The 16,135-nt window shown below is 39.0% G+C and overlaps 2 protein-coding genes across 6 annotated transcripts in view; both read right to left on the bottom strand.

Moving 5' to 3' along the window:
- LOC112574907 overlaps positions 1 to 672 on the bottom strand; it is a 12,149-nt gene extending 11,477 nt beyond the window's left edge. Inside the window, exon 1 of the mRNA XM_025256271.1 lies at positions 449 to 672. The gene's annotated coding sequence lies outside the window, so the exon portion shown is untranslated. The remainder of the gene's footprint in view (positions 1 to 448) is intronic.
- The window catches only part of LOC112574909, a 39,522-nt gene extending 23,630 nt beyond the window's left edge, over positions 1 to 15,892 (bottom strand). The window contains exons 1-13 of one of the 5 annotated variants that reach the window (XM_025256275.1): positions 14,876 to 15,200; positions 14,406 to 14,543; positions 13,431 to 13,565; positions 13,056 to 13,250; positions 12,649 to 12,771; positions 12,242 to 12,445; positions 11,937 to 12,054; positions 11,707 to 11,758; positions 10,798 to 11,469; positions 9,106 to 9,287; positions 8,303 to 8,755; positions 7,649 to 8,013; positions 5,934 to 7,018 (exon numbers count right to left, since the gene is read on the bottom strand). In XM_025256275.1, coding sequence (XP_025112060.1) covers positions 6,687 to 7,018; positions 7,649 to 8,013; positions 8,303 to 8,755; positions 9,106 to 9,287; positions 10,798 to 11,469; positions 11,707 to 11,758; positions 11,937 to 12,054; positions 12,242 to 12,445; positions 12,649 to 12,771; positions 13,056 to 13,250; positions 13,431 to 13,565; positions 14,406 to 14,543; positions 14,876 to 14,885 — 2,979 coding nt within the window. In that variant the 5' untranslated portion in view covers positions 14,886 to 15,200 and the 3' untranslated portion in view covers positions 5,934 to 6,686. Of the gene's footprint in view, positions 1 to 5,933; positions 7,019 to 7,648; positions 8,014 to 8,302; positions 8,756 to 9,105; positions 9,288 to 10,797; positions 11,470 to 11,706; positions 11,759 to 11,936; positions 12,055 to 12,241; positions 12,446 to 12,648; positions 12,772 to 13,055; positions 13,251 to 13,430; positions 13,566 to 14,405; positions 14,544 to 14,875; positions 15,213 to 15,273; positions 15,451 to 15,591 lie in introns of those variants that run through there. The other 4 variants (XM_025256277.1, XM_025256276.1, XM_025256274.1 and 1 more) reach the window with 4 other exon arrangements.
- Between the last annotated feature and the right edge of the window lie 243 nt (positions 15,893 to 16,135).

Raw genomic sequence — 16,135 nt, 5'->3', positions numbered from 1 at the left:
AAAACCCCCAAACAAAACAAAAACAAAACAACAAAAACAAAAACAAAAAAAGAAACAAAAACAAAAAAACAAAAAAAAAAACAAACAAAATAAAAAAATTAAAAAAATAAAAACGCACATCACAGGCGTACTATTCATGCTTCATCATTAGTGATGACAATAATGATGATAGAACACTGCGGTATGGTCCTAAAAGTTCGCTTATAGCATCTGTTTTGTATGAAGAGAGAAATTTCCATCAAAACAAATCTTACTGAAGGAGATTTATGCACATTGAACTATTTGTTCCTTGTCTAGAGAGAAACACGGGTAAGCAGCATTAAGGGTAGAATAAACCCACACTACCAGGCTGCCTGCACCATGTTTACCGTCCTGATATTGATAGTGTACAGCAAAGCACGGTCACAAACGGCATTCACACATTTCACGACCTTAATATAAAACTTACCTGACAGGTGCAAAGGTAAACCTGTGTGTTGTGTGTGGATTCCGACAGAGACGCAGGCAAATTCTATGCAGCAAGAAACCCTGATGTTTTTACATAAATGCGTTCACTATGTTTTCAAACATTTTCATGCTTCATGAGAACAATGTTCATTACAAAGGAGAAATATGTAGAACCTATTTTTAACTGTTATCTTGTTATACTTGACCTTTTTCGGAGAGATTACGACTTCATAGCACCTCTCCAAATTGACTGTCCAGCCTTCTGTGGTGGATGTCTGTTTGAAGTACAAGAACAAGTCCTTGCGTAGAAACATCGACCGTCTCCTTTTAACTGTTTTGTTATCTTATCGCAAATTTCCATTCGACCCGAACTTTACCCTACGATGGGCCTCAAGTGAAAGACGGCGAAGATGGGGTTTAGTGTACCCAGGTCTTAGGCTGTGAAGAGGACCAGGCGTTGGCGAGTGGATTTTTTTCCATCTTCATCTTCTAAAGAAACACCATGGGTCATAAGCCCTTCTGTGGAGGAATCTTTCGTCCAGGCTCTAGTTATGCAGTTTATGCGTTTTCGGTTTCTGTAGAGTTTTTTTTTTTTTTTTTTTACAAAAAGTCAACATTTGGGTACACAACACAACCATGTTGACTTTTCTAAAAAATAATTTTATTAATGATGTTAAAGATATATGTAGTAACAAATTAAAAGATAGTTATATTTTCCATTCAACAGGTAAATTACATGAAAGGCTTTGATGAAGCAAACTTACTAAATTTTTACTTTCTGTTTCCGCTCTTACCGTTCCTTGTTTTTGTTACAGTTTGTTTACTTTTAAATCCTATAACTTTATATTGTCATGTGATACAGGCCTAAAATTTGTTTGAAGTTTTCTTTATCCATATTCAAACATTTCAGTGGGAGCTTTTTAAAATATTAATGTGACACTCCATGACAAAATGAGTCTTAAATCGCGCGGAGCAGTTTTGTGCTCGAGGCCCCAAAGGTGATAGGGGTCAATGAGTGCAGTTTGGCTTTTCGGGTACAACACGCTACACCAGGGGTGGGCAATGAACTTTCCCAAGGGGCCGCATGAGAAATTGGGATGGTTTTAGAAGGCCGGACTTATATAGTTAACTCAGTTTTACCCAATACTATATACTGGCTGGCGGGCCAGCGGGCGGGCCGGTCAGAGACAGGAGGCGGGCCGGATCCGGCCCACGGGCCGCCGTTTGCCTAGGTCTGCGCTACAGGATATTCTCCGTGTCTCTCGCACGGCATTCCTCGACCTTTGTAGATGTCGGGGAGGTCCCACCTGGATTGTGGACACCCACCCTCACTTTACATTCACCTAAAAGTACACGCCGGGCCTGAACCTAGTTCCACAGAAATGTTTGCATGGAACTGCCTTTGTTGGTTTTATTTAATTGGGCAGCACACGCTGTTAACAGTTTTTTTTTCTTGTCTTCCTCACAAATCGCTGTTCGCAGTGCTCCATGACAACCACGTGCTCTGAAAAACCTAAACAGATTTTTTTAAATAGAAAAAAATGTTTCCACTTTGTCATTTCTTCTGTCATTTACCTATTAAACCAATGAAGGTACAATGTAGGAGTGTAAAAAAAAAATTATTTGACCATTTCTTTCATATATCGGTGCTTGCCAAGAGTGTCAGAGACTAAATGATAACATCTGCAATTAATGATGCTGAAGAGATGACATCTTGAAAAATCTTGCTCCACTGAAGGTGTGCAGAACCGGGTGGGGAAAGGACAAGTAGTCGTCAATAACCCCGCTGGGGTTGAAATAATGCAGACAGTCAACTGTTTTGATAAACCATAATAATATAACATCGATAATCACACACATAAAGGTACTTTTTTAACACCGGGAGAAATCTATGTTGGGTGGTGTACCTTTGATTAGCATGATTAGTAGACTATCGCCTCAACGATGTGGAAAAGATGTTTGAGAGTGAGTCTGTGTACTTACAAAATAGAACACATGCAGTAGGTAAATAAAGTGCTGGCCCGATGGATCTTGAAGCGTGAAAGGAATATACCGTCTGCAATGTTTGAATGTCTATGTACCGCCTGAGTAAAGGTGTAAAGAGACTCAGAGACTTGGAATTGGATTGTATACGATGTTTGTTTGAAACTTAGTCAGTTGTATGAAGATAAATCACTCGTGTCCCCAACATGATGGGCAAACGATGACAGGTCATCGCCAAAAATGACAAAAATTCCCCCCACCCAAAAAAAAGTGATAACTTCTTTCTTCCAGGTGCACTGAACACTCCAAGCTTTCATATGTGAAATGTTAACGATCTTTTAATGAACAACCGACAATTGAAAGACAAACTCGTGAATCATTCCAGTGTATCGCTGTCATCAGATCACACACCTGACTGCAGCTGTGTACAGGTGTCACTGTCATCAAATTAGTCGAGTGTAGGTGTACTATCGTCCAATAGTTCTAATGTAGCCATGTGTAGGTGTCGCCGTCGCTCGTTACCGTAAACAGTTTGCTAATTGGGGATTTCCTCTGATTATCATCCATCTTCTGTCGAGCGTTTCCATAAGACTTAATATGTCACGAGAGATTTATTTACTTATTATGAAAGTTGAAATTTGTTTTTATTTTACCTATAAGAGCAATATGTCGTGACATGTGGCTAGATTGTGCCATGAATTACAAAAACAGAACACTAACAAAAGCTTGTAGCCTTGTCTCAACAAGGTAAAACAGAAGTCACACAAGAGAAAAATTAGAAAAGATGTTGATTCAATATGTTTAGCTCACTCCTACATAACTGAAAGAAAATACACCCAATGGACATGGCAGTAAGTAGCAAGAATTGTTAGTATGAATAACACTATTTTCTTTTCTTTATTTGTACCCTTTATTGTACTTAATAAATACACTTTGAAACTTTACAATTAAGAGACTGTCACCCTAAACAAGAAAACAGAAAACATAGAAACATAGATAATGTAGTAATTTTGTAGTATAGGAATTCAATCCATTCGCACCAATTTAAATCAACCATTTTTCTAATACACAGTTTGCTCATGCATAGTTGATTTCTTGTTGGATGCCGTTCTCTTCATCAGTTTGTGTGCTTGTCATGCACACTTATGTAGAAGCAAAAGTTTTTATCCTAACCCAAGCCTCATATGTAGCATCAAGAACAAAATATTCTATGAACTTTCTTTCACCAAGATCAGCTGAGAAGTGGCGCTCGTGAGTCCTCGTAACCTTTTCCACTTGAGATGCATCGTCATTGCTTTATTTGAATCGACCTCTGACCTACGTGGACCTCCTTCCACGTAAATGACGATGTTCTTCTTCACACCAAACATGTGTTCCACTTCAGCTACCACCACTTCATTATTTGTGGCCTGTACAATACTTTGAACAGGATCAACATCATCATTGTCAAGTACAGTCACTCTTGCACCTTGTCGCTGAAGTGCATCACACAAAGGAGAGTTCTTGTCAACCCTAGTTTCAAATAACACCATCACATCTTTATAGTGGAGATGAAATGAAGCATCGGTCATCTGGGAGCAGTCAACTGTAAAATAAGAAAAAAAAAATCAAATAAAAGGAAACAGTGTTTATAAAGTGCTTATTTACGCGGCTTCACTGTTTCTTTCATAGTTGTTTACCTTTGTGTGCCTTGCTTTACTCTAGTAAAACACTTACATTACTCATGATGAAGTACACAATAATAATTAAAAAACCTATACAACCGTACTCGAAAGGCCCAGCTTCATCAACAAGTGTGTACAAAGATCCCTTTTTTGCCAACTTGGACATTCGTCTGACTCTTTCTGTATCATCTTCGTCGTTAAATATTGTCTGTTGTTATTATAATAATAATAATAACCTAAAGCTTAAACAAATTGTGTGCAGAAGGTTTCTTATTGTTTTTCTTTTCGAAAATTACTGAGGCGCTTCTTCAGTTTAGGAGAACCACGCCATGTTGTGGATTTACATAGAACCTATTTATAGGATAGAGTTTCTTGTTTCACTTATTCATGGTATTCGTGTTTCAAATCTTTTATGTGGGTTGAGGTGACTGGGAAGTAGGCAGACAACGACCACATACTACACAATACATTGCTGAATATATATTTCACTTAGACAAGCCATCTGCCTCAAGCTTGACCACAAGGGTTACCACATGAAATGGTTAAGGTGACTTACGATGGCAAAGTTCAAAGTATTAATACCCTACTTGATCATTCACTTTGTATTCCCCTAGTTATGTAAAGAATGAAAGCCGCTGTTTCAGGGCAAAATGGAAAACTCCGGGACAAAAGCATCTTAGTTTGATAGTTATGAAACGGATTCAACACTCAGGCCAGGGCAAAAAGCGGAGGCAAGTCTCTCTATGAAATAGTTGGAATATATCCTCTGCCAGAAGGCAAATTAGATAGGAATTTTTACATATGTATCGCGACGAAACGCATTTAGAAATTAAAGATTGGATATTCAGGAACGGATATCACTAGATTGAATAGTTTGCTGACGATGTGATCATAGCGAAGCAAGACTACCAAGTATTTACCCTACTATCATACACCAAGAAATGTATACGTTTCCTGCCCATTGTATATCTATGAGGTGAAGGAAAGCGTGGCTCAGCAAACTTACCCAAGTGGAACTATCAGGTGCAGCATATGAAATGGTAATTTATCCATCAGAGGGTGTTACTTTAGGAGATTGGACCCCGATAAGGAAGCTCCTGCTTTTAGTATAACTTTTTAATGAGTATTTTGAACAGAGAGAGGCTCCCGTTGCCGCCAATCACCTGGTCGTAGACAGACGCCCTCTCCTTTTCTAACATAATAAAAAAGCTAGACATTGATAACCTAATGACAGCTACAATAAGGTTTTGAATTAATACACTGATCATTCTGTATTTTGTCTCTGTGACTTTAATAATTATGATCTCAATACCGAATTGGTCTTCCGGTATCAACATGTTCGCTATTCTACTCGAGGGAATTGTGTGTTGTACAAATGTTAAAGCTCTCTCTCTCTCTCAAATGGATATTTATGCATATTCAGGATTCCTTTGACCAGATCTGAGCATAGTTTGGTTCATCGTATCCTAAGATATCCACAAAACGTGAAAAGCTGTACAGATTAAGATGTTGGCGCATAAGACAATAGCAGTTGTTTGTGACAGCTTCTGTGATGACAATGAAGTCACAGAAATAGGGAAAGCCTAAATACACTTCAGGGAAAAAAATGAGTTGTGGAGTTGAAAACGATCAAACTGTTTGACAACTGTCCCGAGTGTTCGGGAGAGCGGAAGATATCTCCCATCATGCTCACCGAGTGCTTAAGTGTAGTTGACAGAACAACATTTTGGAAATCAACTAGAATCTTTCAGGACCAGCGTATGTCAGGTCCGCAGAACATTTGACAGCATTATTAAATTATTCTTTCATTTCCTACAAACATGATGGAATGCAAAAAAGCTTTATTCGTTGTTTATTATATTTTAGTGGATTGCATCTGTTTATGCGGCTGTCATTGTAGGCTAATGAAGATTTAATTTGCATTATGACTTTATAGTGCTACTATGCTCCCCAGATACGTGAAGCGGTCTGTTTACAGGATGTTCTTTCCTTGAAGTTAGATTGGGAGTTCCTTCTTGTTGTTGTTCCTTCTTTTTTCTTTCTTCTTCCTTCTTTCTTCTTGTTCTTCTTTGTTTTTTTCTGCCGATCTTTAGCATGTGGCATCTGTTTATATGATTGGCCGCTTTCCTGTGATATACTCAAGCTGCTGGCTCAGCTTAAGCAGACTTTACACCGACACCACACTTCACTACACCCCCCTATACTACGTGAACTTCCCCCAACCCTCTGTGGTTGTCAGGTTCACATTCACAACAGCGGAGGTGACTGGTGGAAAGCTTACTAGACTAGTCTTGTACTCTAATAGGACATCTTCGTCCTCAAGAATCTGCAAAAATATCTACACAATTTAGACAGAGTCAGCTGTAGTGATGTTTTCTATAGAAGAGCATTTTATAGCAAACAAAAACACATTTATTTATTAAGCACAAAATGACAGTATATTTTAGTTAGGGATGAAGTGAATGCGAATCCTAAAGGATGTTTCTTACATTCACTCTACATATGTACACGAGCTAGTTGTCACCCAGTACAAAGTGTCTGTCAGTTAGAAAAATACACTTCCGCTGCAGAAACTGTTTTAATCTTCTTAGTTCATTTCAACCAGATCAGCTGAGATGTTGCACTGGTGACACCTCGCAATCGTGTGAGGTCGACAGACATTTTGTGTTTGTCCTTTGGATTTCCTTCTACATAAACCACGACTTTCCGTTTGATGCCGAACATGTGTTGACCCTTAGCTTCCCACACTTCATTGTTGTTGGCTTCCAAAACTTTTCCAAGGTTCTTTTCGTCCACTGTCTTCACACTCACTCCTGACTTCTTCAGTGCAGCACTCACAGCTGTCTCTCCATCATTTTCACACAGAACCAGGATGTCTTTACTGTACAGCTTGGACTGTCCTTCGACCTTCTGGTTAGCACCAACTGTTACAAGAAACAGAGGAGCAGCAACAGTTATTACAAATTATGTTAAGGCAACAACTTAAACAATATTTTATGTTCCTGTCAAACACCGTTGTCTCGCACACACTATAAACGTTCACAGTTATTCAGGTACAAAAATATACTTTCAATGAACGTTTCTTCAAATACTGAATTTTCCCAATTGTATGTTAATATAAATATAGTTATATTTATGTGTATATATGTATACACAAAGAACAAACCATTCATAAATAAATTAATAAACAAAGACATAAAAGGCGTCTTTGCTATAAAGTGCAAATGATTTATGCTAATTACCGGAATATACGTCCTTTGATGTGTAATTATATGTTTTAAAGTTTATCTTTTGAATGATATCCTCATTTCTCAACATTTCTGGTTTCTAGACCAAAGGAAGCTTTTTTAAGGTCAACTGTTGACCCCAGAAAAGAATCAATAGAAAAGATGATCTATCAGCACTTTTAAGTGCTTTAAACTCGCCAAGGAAAAAATGCGCGAGTTCTAGATATTTACTACTTCTGTTATCTCGTTTATCAGACTGTTAGATATGATATCCAATCACTCTAAAGTTATTTTCATAGAATACAGAGGTCTGAGGTATACACGTACCTGGTTTAATGACGCGGAGGGTTTGAAGAATCGTTATAACTTCGTCGGCACATGTCTTGCAGTCGTGTGGATAGTCACCTTTGTGACCTTTGCCATCATGGTTAACAATCATTACTGGGGGACCATCCGTGGGCGCTGTGGTTCTGCTGTCATACCACCACGTGGCGACAGCATTGTCAGAGGCAAGTTTTGTCACATCCTTGCGCAGTAGGATTGCAGGTGGACAAGTAAAACTGTTGTTAAGGAGGTGAACCTCACAGCACTGCAGGGCGATGTCTGGTAAACAACTGGCAGCCCAAACATGGAGTTCTGGTACTTTCTTTAGAAGACCGTTAACGAATTCCTTAAAACTTGATCTTTTATTACTGCAAATATATCAAAATTACACTACGTCATCCAGCTACACACGTTTAAACTAAGCATATCCATATATACTTCTTTGTTTACAGTCTAAAAATAGTAAAGAGAATACTTTTTTTATTTGTGCTTCCCAAAATATGAATTATCACCATAAAACAAAAGCCACACCACCACCACCGCCGCCGCCACCGCCACCACTACCACCACAACACAAATACTCAGGCACGGCTTTATTCAAGCGATGGGTTAAATACAAAGACTCAAAGTGTCAAAGTAAAAGGTATAAAACCTCACTTGTAAACCTCATCAGCTATGATATACAAAGGAACCCTTTTAGCCAGCCTGGAAAGTTTGTTGATCCTTTCTTTCGTTTCTTCTTTCTCAAATGAGATCGATTCACATGATCCTGAAAGTCCTTTTTCTTTGGAGGCCGTCGACAGCTCTGTGTAAATCATATGATTTGCTGCTCGACTCTTTTTTCCAATGGAAACCACGTGAACCTTGTGACCCTCGGACATCCATCGTTTGCCTGCCAACACCAGCATCCTCGTCTTCCCTGAAGCTGGCGGCCCCGAGAGGAAGACCAGAGGACTGTTTGTGTTTAGTGTCTCCCACTGCTGGGGATGTAGTATTGGCTTGGTGAACAGCTCACCTGTCATCCACACCCAGTCTTCCATTGTCTTGGGCAGGATGCCACTCTGATGATCCGGAATGTTCAAAGACCAAATAGTTGCAGTTCCACAGAACCTAAGTCATCATCAAAGTAGTTTTTATTTTAAATAAAATAAACTAAAATAAAAGAGTTTACAAATACAAGGAATTTTGAACTAAACTTTAAAAAAAATGTTTCATTATAACCTCTATTTACTGTTGAATGTGTTGGGCAAGAAGCTAAGAATGTTGATGAAGATACTATATTTTTACAATAGAACAGAAAAATTTGGAATATTAAACTTTATACAAAAAACATCAAGTTTTCACACAACAGTGTTATATGTCGCTCGGAGATCTGAATCAAATAGTATCAAGTGGTCATTTTAAACTATCCATTCTATTTCAGGTTTTTTTAAGAGTCGTTTTTGTCATTCACACTTTACCTCGCAACTATATCAGCGTACTCGTCGTCGCTGCCGAGTGCTTTGTCACGTGACTCCGAAAATCGACTGTTGAACCAGTCTTTAATCTTTTTGGTTCTTTTGGAACCCCTCATATGATCACCACAGAGGCATTCTTTATAAACGTCCGCAGTTTCCGAAAATCGAAGACATTTGTTTAAAATCTGAAATTTAACAATTCCGATTTGAAGCCCATGATCTCGTCTTAAAGGGGTTAAAGCAGCGGTTCTCAACCTTTTACTTGTGACGCCCCCCCTGACGAACACCGGTACGTCCGCCCCCCCCCCCTTAGGTAGGTGGAGGAGGGGGGGAGCCTTAGCTAACCTCGAACCCCGCGTCGAGGAAATCAATACAATTCAACAACGGAAGAACAAAGTTCGTATCTGCAAGAAGTACCCACTGCTATTCGCAGCTCAGCCTCTGCGTCCACACGATTTCTGTATTTAGACTTCAGTGCTGCCAATGCTGAAAATCCTTGCTCACACATATACGAAGTTGAAAATGGCAGCAGAACTTTCATTGCTTTCTCAGAAAGGAGAGGATATTCACCGTTGACGCTAATCCAGAATGTTGGCACTGGTGTTGTTTGGAAGACCATTTTCAGGGATTGGTCACTCGAAAGGTCGATGAGCTGCTCTTCTTCTTCCGTGGACAACCCGCTTGTGCTAGGATCAGCCAAAAATGGATTACTAATCCAATCGTATTTAGTCACATCAATTTCAGCGAAATAATGCTGAAACCTTTCTTGCAGTCCGTTTAGATGGGCAATAATTACCTTCTTCACCTGATCAAGATTCAAGTTGTCAGCCTTGCACTTACACAAGCACGGAAACATATCAAAAATATTTTCTTGGCGTATCTTTTGCGTCCACAACGAAATTTTTCGGACGAAAGCATTCATCTTGTCAGTTGTTTGTAATATGGTGGTGTCTTTCCCTTGTCTGGTCATGGCCTTCTGTCAGGGACCTAGAGTACTAGGACTGAGCACGTGTAAGGGCGAAAGGGTGTGAATGATGGACGTTTCCTGAATGCCTGCCTTTTAGATGTTTAAAAAAAAAACCGAGAGAGGTGTGACTGGAGAGGGAGAGGGGAGTCAGCGATGAGAGATTGGGGGAAGGAGAGGGCAAAAGGCGAGAGGAGGGAGATTGGAGGCTTAATTGTTGAGAGGGGGATTGTGTTTTGAGTGTTGGAAGTGAGAAGTCACTGCATTGCCGAGACAGTGTACTTGAATAGGGAGAAGAGATTTGGAGTTTGATCGCCCTCACCACTCGGTTACACAATGTAAACTAATTTCACTAATACCGGTATAAGAAACTTTTAAAAAAGAACCACCTTCGCGCCCCCCTTGTAGGCACGTCGCGCCTCCCTGGGGGGCGCATCCCACAGGTTGAGAACCGCTGGGTTAAAGAATAAGCAATTAATGTAAGAAAAATAGGTGTAAATATAAATTAAATTTTATATCAAAGCGATGGTCGATTTTTTAAAGTTTTACAAAATGAGTCATATTGTTTATTTTAATATTTTTATCATAGGAATATAGGCAAGTGTAAAATATGGATTGGAATTGCATTTCTTTTGCGGACATAGAATAATAGTAAAACAAACAAGAATAAAATTCAATAAAAATCCTTTTTACAAAACAGTTTAGAATTAAACTCTTTTTGAAACATTTACCTGTTCCATATTTTGGTTTTCTTTAAGGACAGTCCCCAAACGCTCTTCTGAAAGATTTGGCAAGATTAAGATTTTTTGAAACTTCATTTGTTGGTTTTGATTACTTATTAGGTCAGACAGAAGATGTTGTAACATTTTCTCTGCCTCGTCTAGTTGTGTGCAGCCTTGTTTCAGCTCCTCGACCACCATGTCGGTTGTGTCCCCTACCCCTTGTGTTGACTCGACAGAACATGTCTTCACCACCCCGACCACCAGCCCGTGATGTCGATGAATGATAAGGATGTCAAAGTCTCCGTAGTGTTTGTCAGACTTCCTCAGTTTACTAGGCTTTGGTAAATTGTGATCAGTAAACTCCTTCCTAGGATTAGCCAAGTACTTGTCGTAGTCAAACTGTGATATGACAAACATCACTTCACTTTCAAGGTTTGCTAGAAGGCGAAAACATGTCAAGACCCGACCCATGGCCATGTCGTGCTTCACAGTTTGTTGATCGGGTAGCCTGGTGATGTACACGACTTCTCCAGCAAAGGTGTTCAGTTCATATGAGTTGTTGTTGATGTACAAAGACGGCAAAACATAGGATTTTGTTCCAAACTCTGGATAAGTCTTCCGGAAACCATTGGAGAGGTCAGCCAAGAAGTTCTTTGTAGTTTTATCGACTTCTTGTGGGGGCTTAAAAAATATAAAAATAAGTTTTCTTCACATGTAACAGAGTGCAGTAAAAGTAGTTATTTTTCTGTTTATTAAAAGTTTATACTGTTTTGCAAAGTTAACCATCTATCTTTATCATTATGATGACCTAAAAATTACACAAAAGTTTATAAAAAAGACATAAATATATTTATAAAGGGTGCGTTATATTAAGCAATAATAAAATAGCAAATGAATGAAAAAGTGTTTAATGCATACGATTTGTATCATTGGCTGATCTTCATCAAGACTTTTGTCTTCTGATGGTTTGCTGTAAGCAAGCAATAAATGTACCAATATGATTTTATCTACAAGTTTGAGCAACGGAAACGTCCTTAAAGGGTTGATCTGATTTGTATCTACAATCTAAGGCGCGCACTGGCACACACACACACACACACAAACAAGAAAGCATAAACAACAAGAAGACATGGTTTATTTTTCCTCACCGCGATCTGCGTTTCATGATGATGAAGGTGATGATCAACGTTACAGTAACCAACATGACTATTATTACTCCAACAGTCACAGCGACGATAGCTCCGACTGGTGTGGTAGTAGCTGAAACTTAAACAGGATAGTTAGCTACATTCAATTATAACATTTATTTTCAGGGCCTATTGTGACAACGTAGTTTGGAAGATGTTTATATTTTGTCAAAGTACATTATCTCAGAGGAAATAAAACACTTGATATTGTATGGATTCTTGTATGATGTTCTTTATTCTACATGCAGTCAGTGTAGTAACTGTACCTGTCATTACAATAAAGTCACATGACTCAAAGTGTTCAGACTGAGAGCCTTGTAGGTGACACACGTATGTCCCATTGTACTGGAGAGTAGCCCGGGGTACTTTGATTGTCAGACGATCAGTGATAGTGTTGGTCAGTTCAAACCCCGGGACTGAGGTGCAGGATGGTTCTTTGTTTATCCACGTGCAGCTGACGACATCAGTTCCTTAAAACCATTAAGACTTGAAGTTATTAATTATTTTCAGCATCTCGGATACACTGAGCCACTTTTTACATCGTGTGTCAAAATAAAAAAAACAACTTTTTATAAGTATCCCTATCTGTTCACGTGACCTGCTTACGCACTGTGTGTAATTTTGAAGCTGATAACATGAGAGGGTCAAGGAGCAAAATCATTATTTTTATTACCTGTGTTGAGTTGATGGATGACTTTGACGTCCTGTCTCGTGACCCTGAGGTCAACACTGAAGGTACATGTGAATGTTGTCGGCTCATTCTCCTTCACACTTGGAACATGGCAGCTTGTCTTATCTATAACACAGAAACGTGAACATTAGAACGGGACCCTGCGTACTCCATCATCATAATCAATCAATCAATCATCAATCATCAATCATCAATCATCATCAATCATCAATCACCAATCACCAATCATCATCATCATCATCATCTTGTGAACTTTACGTTTTTTAATAGAAATAATCTGTAATTTCACTTTCTCATAATTCACGATTATATCGATATAAATGTGTTAAGAATCGTCGTTCAGTGATAAGAACTAGTTATTAAGGTAGGTCTGTAAAACAAGTTCTCACCTGGCTCAACCTTGAGGTCACAGGTGATAATGGACTCGGGTCCATAGCCAGGTAGTTGACAGGCGTACACCTGTGGAGCTGAAACTTCTAGGATCTCCAGCGACAGTTTATCGGATATCATTTTGTTATACTCGTATCCCTGGTCATGTCGACACTCTACTTTTTCTAACATCCACCAGCAGTCCAAAACATCATCTTTGCAGATCAGAAAAAAAAAATACCAGATAGAAAATATTGCTACAATGTTTATAGTTTTATTGCCATAAGGGAATATATTTATGACTACAATATCTGAAGCTTTCAAGTGTGCTTCAGAAATGTATTTGAATGGAAAAAGAGAGAGGGAAAACAGGAGGAGAAAATGTGTAGACCCACCTGGACTGCTTTTATCTGTGTATCGATAGACACTGAAGTCTTTCTTCGTTTTACTGACATCCTCAGGAAAATGACAAGTCAGAGAAGTGTTACCATGTAGTTTGGCAGGAAGAACATCGCACTTTATTTGACCATCTGCGTGTTGAAAGTACAATGATAGGATTGCTTTTCTTATTACAATATATGCACTTGCTTCATGCTTTCTTTTCATTGAAAGTGTTTTGATCATTAGGACAAAAGATTATTATTATGCAGAAGATCTCCAAAAATTCGAATCAGGTCAATCTATTTACCATGCAATAAAATAATCTTATTTTTTGTTAATCATTATCGGGTAATTTTACACTATAATTTCTATAGTACAAAAACTTGCTTCATTAATGCACAAGAATATTTATATATTACTAAGTGGGTAACCCGGAGTCTCTCATATTACGTTCCTTGTCTTTGTCGCAAGTCTCTCGTGCACCTGGCCTACCCTGGGTACATTAGGGGCGAGAGACGGTGCTGGGGTTTGTAATAAAGAGGAAATTCAAAACTGCAAGGGTATCATTCGTTACAGGTAGCTTTCTCTTTCTCTCGTTCTTACCCTACGGATTTTTCATAAGGTATTCTCCTGATTTCGACAGTGTCACAGACTTCTTAAAAGATGTGTTAATTTTCTTTCATTTAAAACTCTTAGGAAATGGAAAACAAACATGGAGCAGCATATAGAAACTGATGACATTCAATGCCGTGCTGTTGGCAGATGGTATGAGGTATCAGTCATGTGCACCACACAAATACACAATTAGATTAAGAAGATTTAAAAGAAATCTCTTCGTTTTATTGTCTCTGAAACAAAACATAAGTACTGCGTATTATAGTTAATAACATTACTATGCATTCTCACAAAAAATTAGTGTACAAAAACTATTAGGCAATTATAATATGGTATTATCGGATAAAACTTACTAAAATGAGAAAATTACAGACCTTGTGCTGATGCTGTTGAGTGCAATGAGATTTGAATGCTCAGGAGTAACGTAGACACAATGAGACGAAGCGGAAATGACGTGCTAGAGGTATAAATGTCACGTGATCTTTCACCTCCGTCCATTGTACAGGATGTCACTGAAAATAGCGGCATTAAATGTAAGTGAACAACACTAAGTGTCCGGATGTCATCTGTTAGGGCCACAGTCATCATACCTGTTGTGTAGAACTGAGCATGAAGCGAGTTCAGACTGATACGTTTTTCAGACTGGCTGAATAAGATTAGGAATAAAGCCATGGGAAGAAGAAATTGTGCTTTAATTTCTCTGGAAGTGGAATTATCTCGATAGTGAAATGGGGGCGCTAGTAGTAACACTACTACTACTACTACTACTACTACTACTACTACTACTAACAACAACAACAACAACAACAACAACAACAACAACAACAACAACAACAGTTAGCACCTGTATTCATTATAGTGAAGTTTGGCTGTCCTGGATTCAGCTCTCAGTCAATTCTTTAAGATATACAGAAGTAGACAAAGGAAGAACTGAGGCAAACGTAGGTCAGCTGCTCATTCTATTTATAACATTCTTACCGCTTGCACACTTTAAACCTCAATAACTGATTCAGGATTGAAAGAATAAGTTAAGTATGAAATAAAAGATCAACCCTGTACATTTTAATTACGTAAACTTTAAATCTCTTAAATTTTTTAGTTAGTTCTCATTCTGTCGGGGCGGGTCTCAACTTCTACCGACTTCCATGTCAATATACAAAGTGGAGTAAGTAGCGACATTGATGCTACATTAGCAGAGAAACTTCGATCTGTCGTTATTATAATAATAAACTCACAGCTCACCTCACGAGCCTAAAAAAATCCGACAGAAGCTTAAACGAATTGTGTGCTGAAGACCTCTTGTTTTTCTTTCCGAAAATTACTTAGATGCTTCTGTAGTTTTTGAGAAACGCGGCCATGTTGCAGATATGACTAGAACCTATTTTTAGCACAGCGTTTCTTTTGTCACTTCGGTATTGGTGTTTAATCACTTGATTGTAGAGTGGAGTGATTGGTAAGAAAACAGAGATAATACAAAAACAGTATTACACAATATTTTGCTGGATGTATATTTGATTAAGACAACAAATCACGTGCCTAAAAGTAGAGCAGAAAGGTTACCGTATGAAATAGTTGACTGACAGCCACTGTCACGTGACACCCATGTTTCTGTGTCTGTGTTTCTCTTAGAGCTGGGGACAGCAGACGACACCTGACGTCACAATCGAGACTATTTTTATCCGGTTCGAGGGGAGAGGTTGAGGCCTCCTTTCGCTGACTGTAGCAGCACCTGACGTCCTGTGCATGCCACGTCACGCGTCGTCTGCTTAATGCTGAGTCTGCTGCTCGTGGTAGCAATGGGGGTTCACTGTTCATGGCCCCTTCCAACCCTGTCCGCAGTTTTGGTGCCAAAAAAGCCTTCACGCGCTGTAGCGTCACGTGGGTGTTGTGGGCGCTGGCCATTGGTTCCCGCCCCTTGGAGACAATGTAGCGAACCTCAGAGATTAGCGTCCCATTGGTTGTCGAGATAAGTCTGCCGGGTAGCCCTTTGAACTTTCACCTTTTTGTTGGTTCAAGAAGCTACATCAGGTCACAGCTATAGGTGGGTCATGGAAGGGAAAGTGTTTCATGCTGAAGCCACTTAGTGAAAGTTGTTCTTTTGTTT

Source organism: Pomacea canaliculata, linkage group LG11 (genome assembly GCF_003073045.1).
Source record: "Pomacea canaliculata isolate SZHN2017 linkage group LG11, ASM307304v1, whole genome shotgun sequence".
NCBI lineage: Eukaryota > Metazoa > Mollusca > Gastropoda > Architaenioglossa > Ampullariidae > Pomacea > Pomacea canaliculata.
Note: the sequence above shows the minus strand (reverse complement) of the source record. Positions and strands in the feature narration are given on the sequence as shown.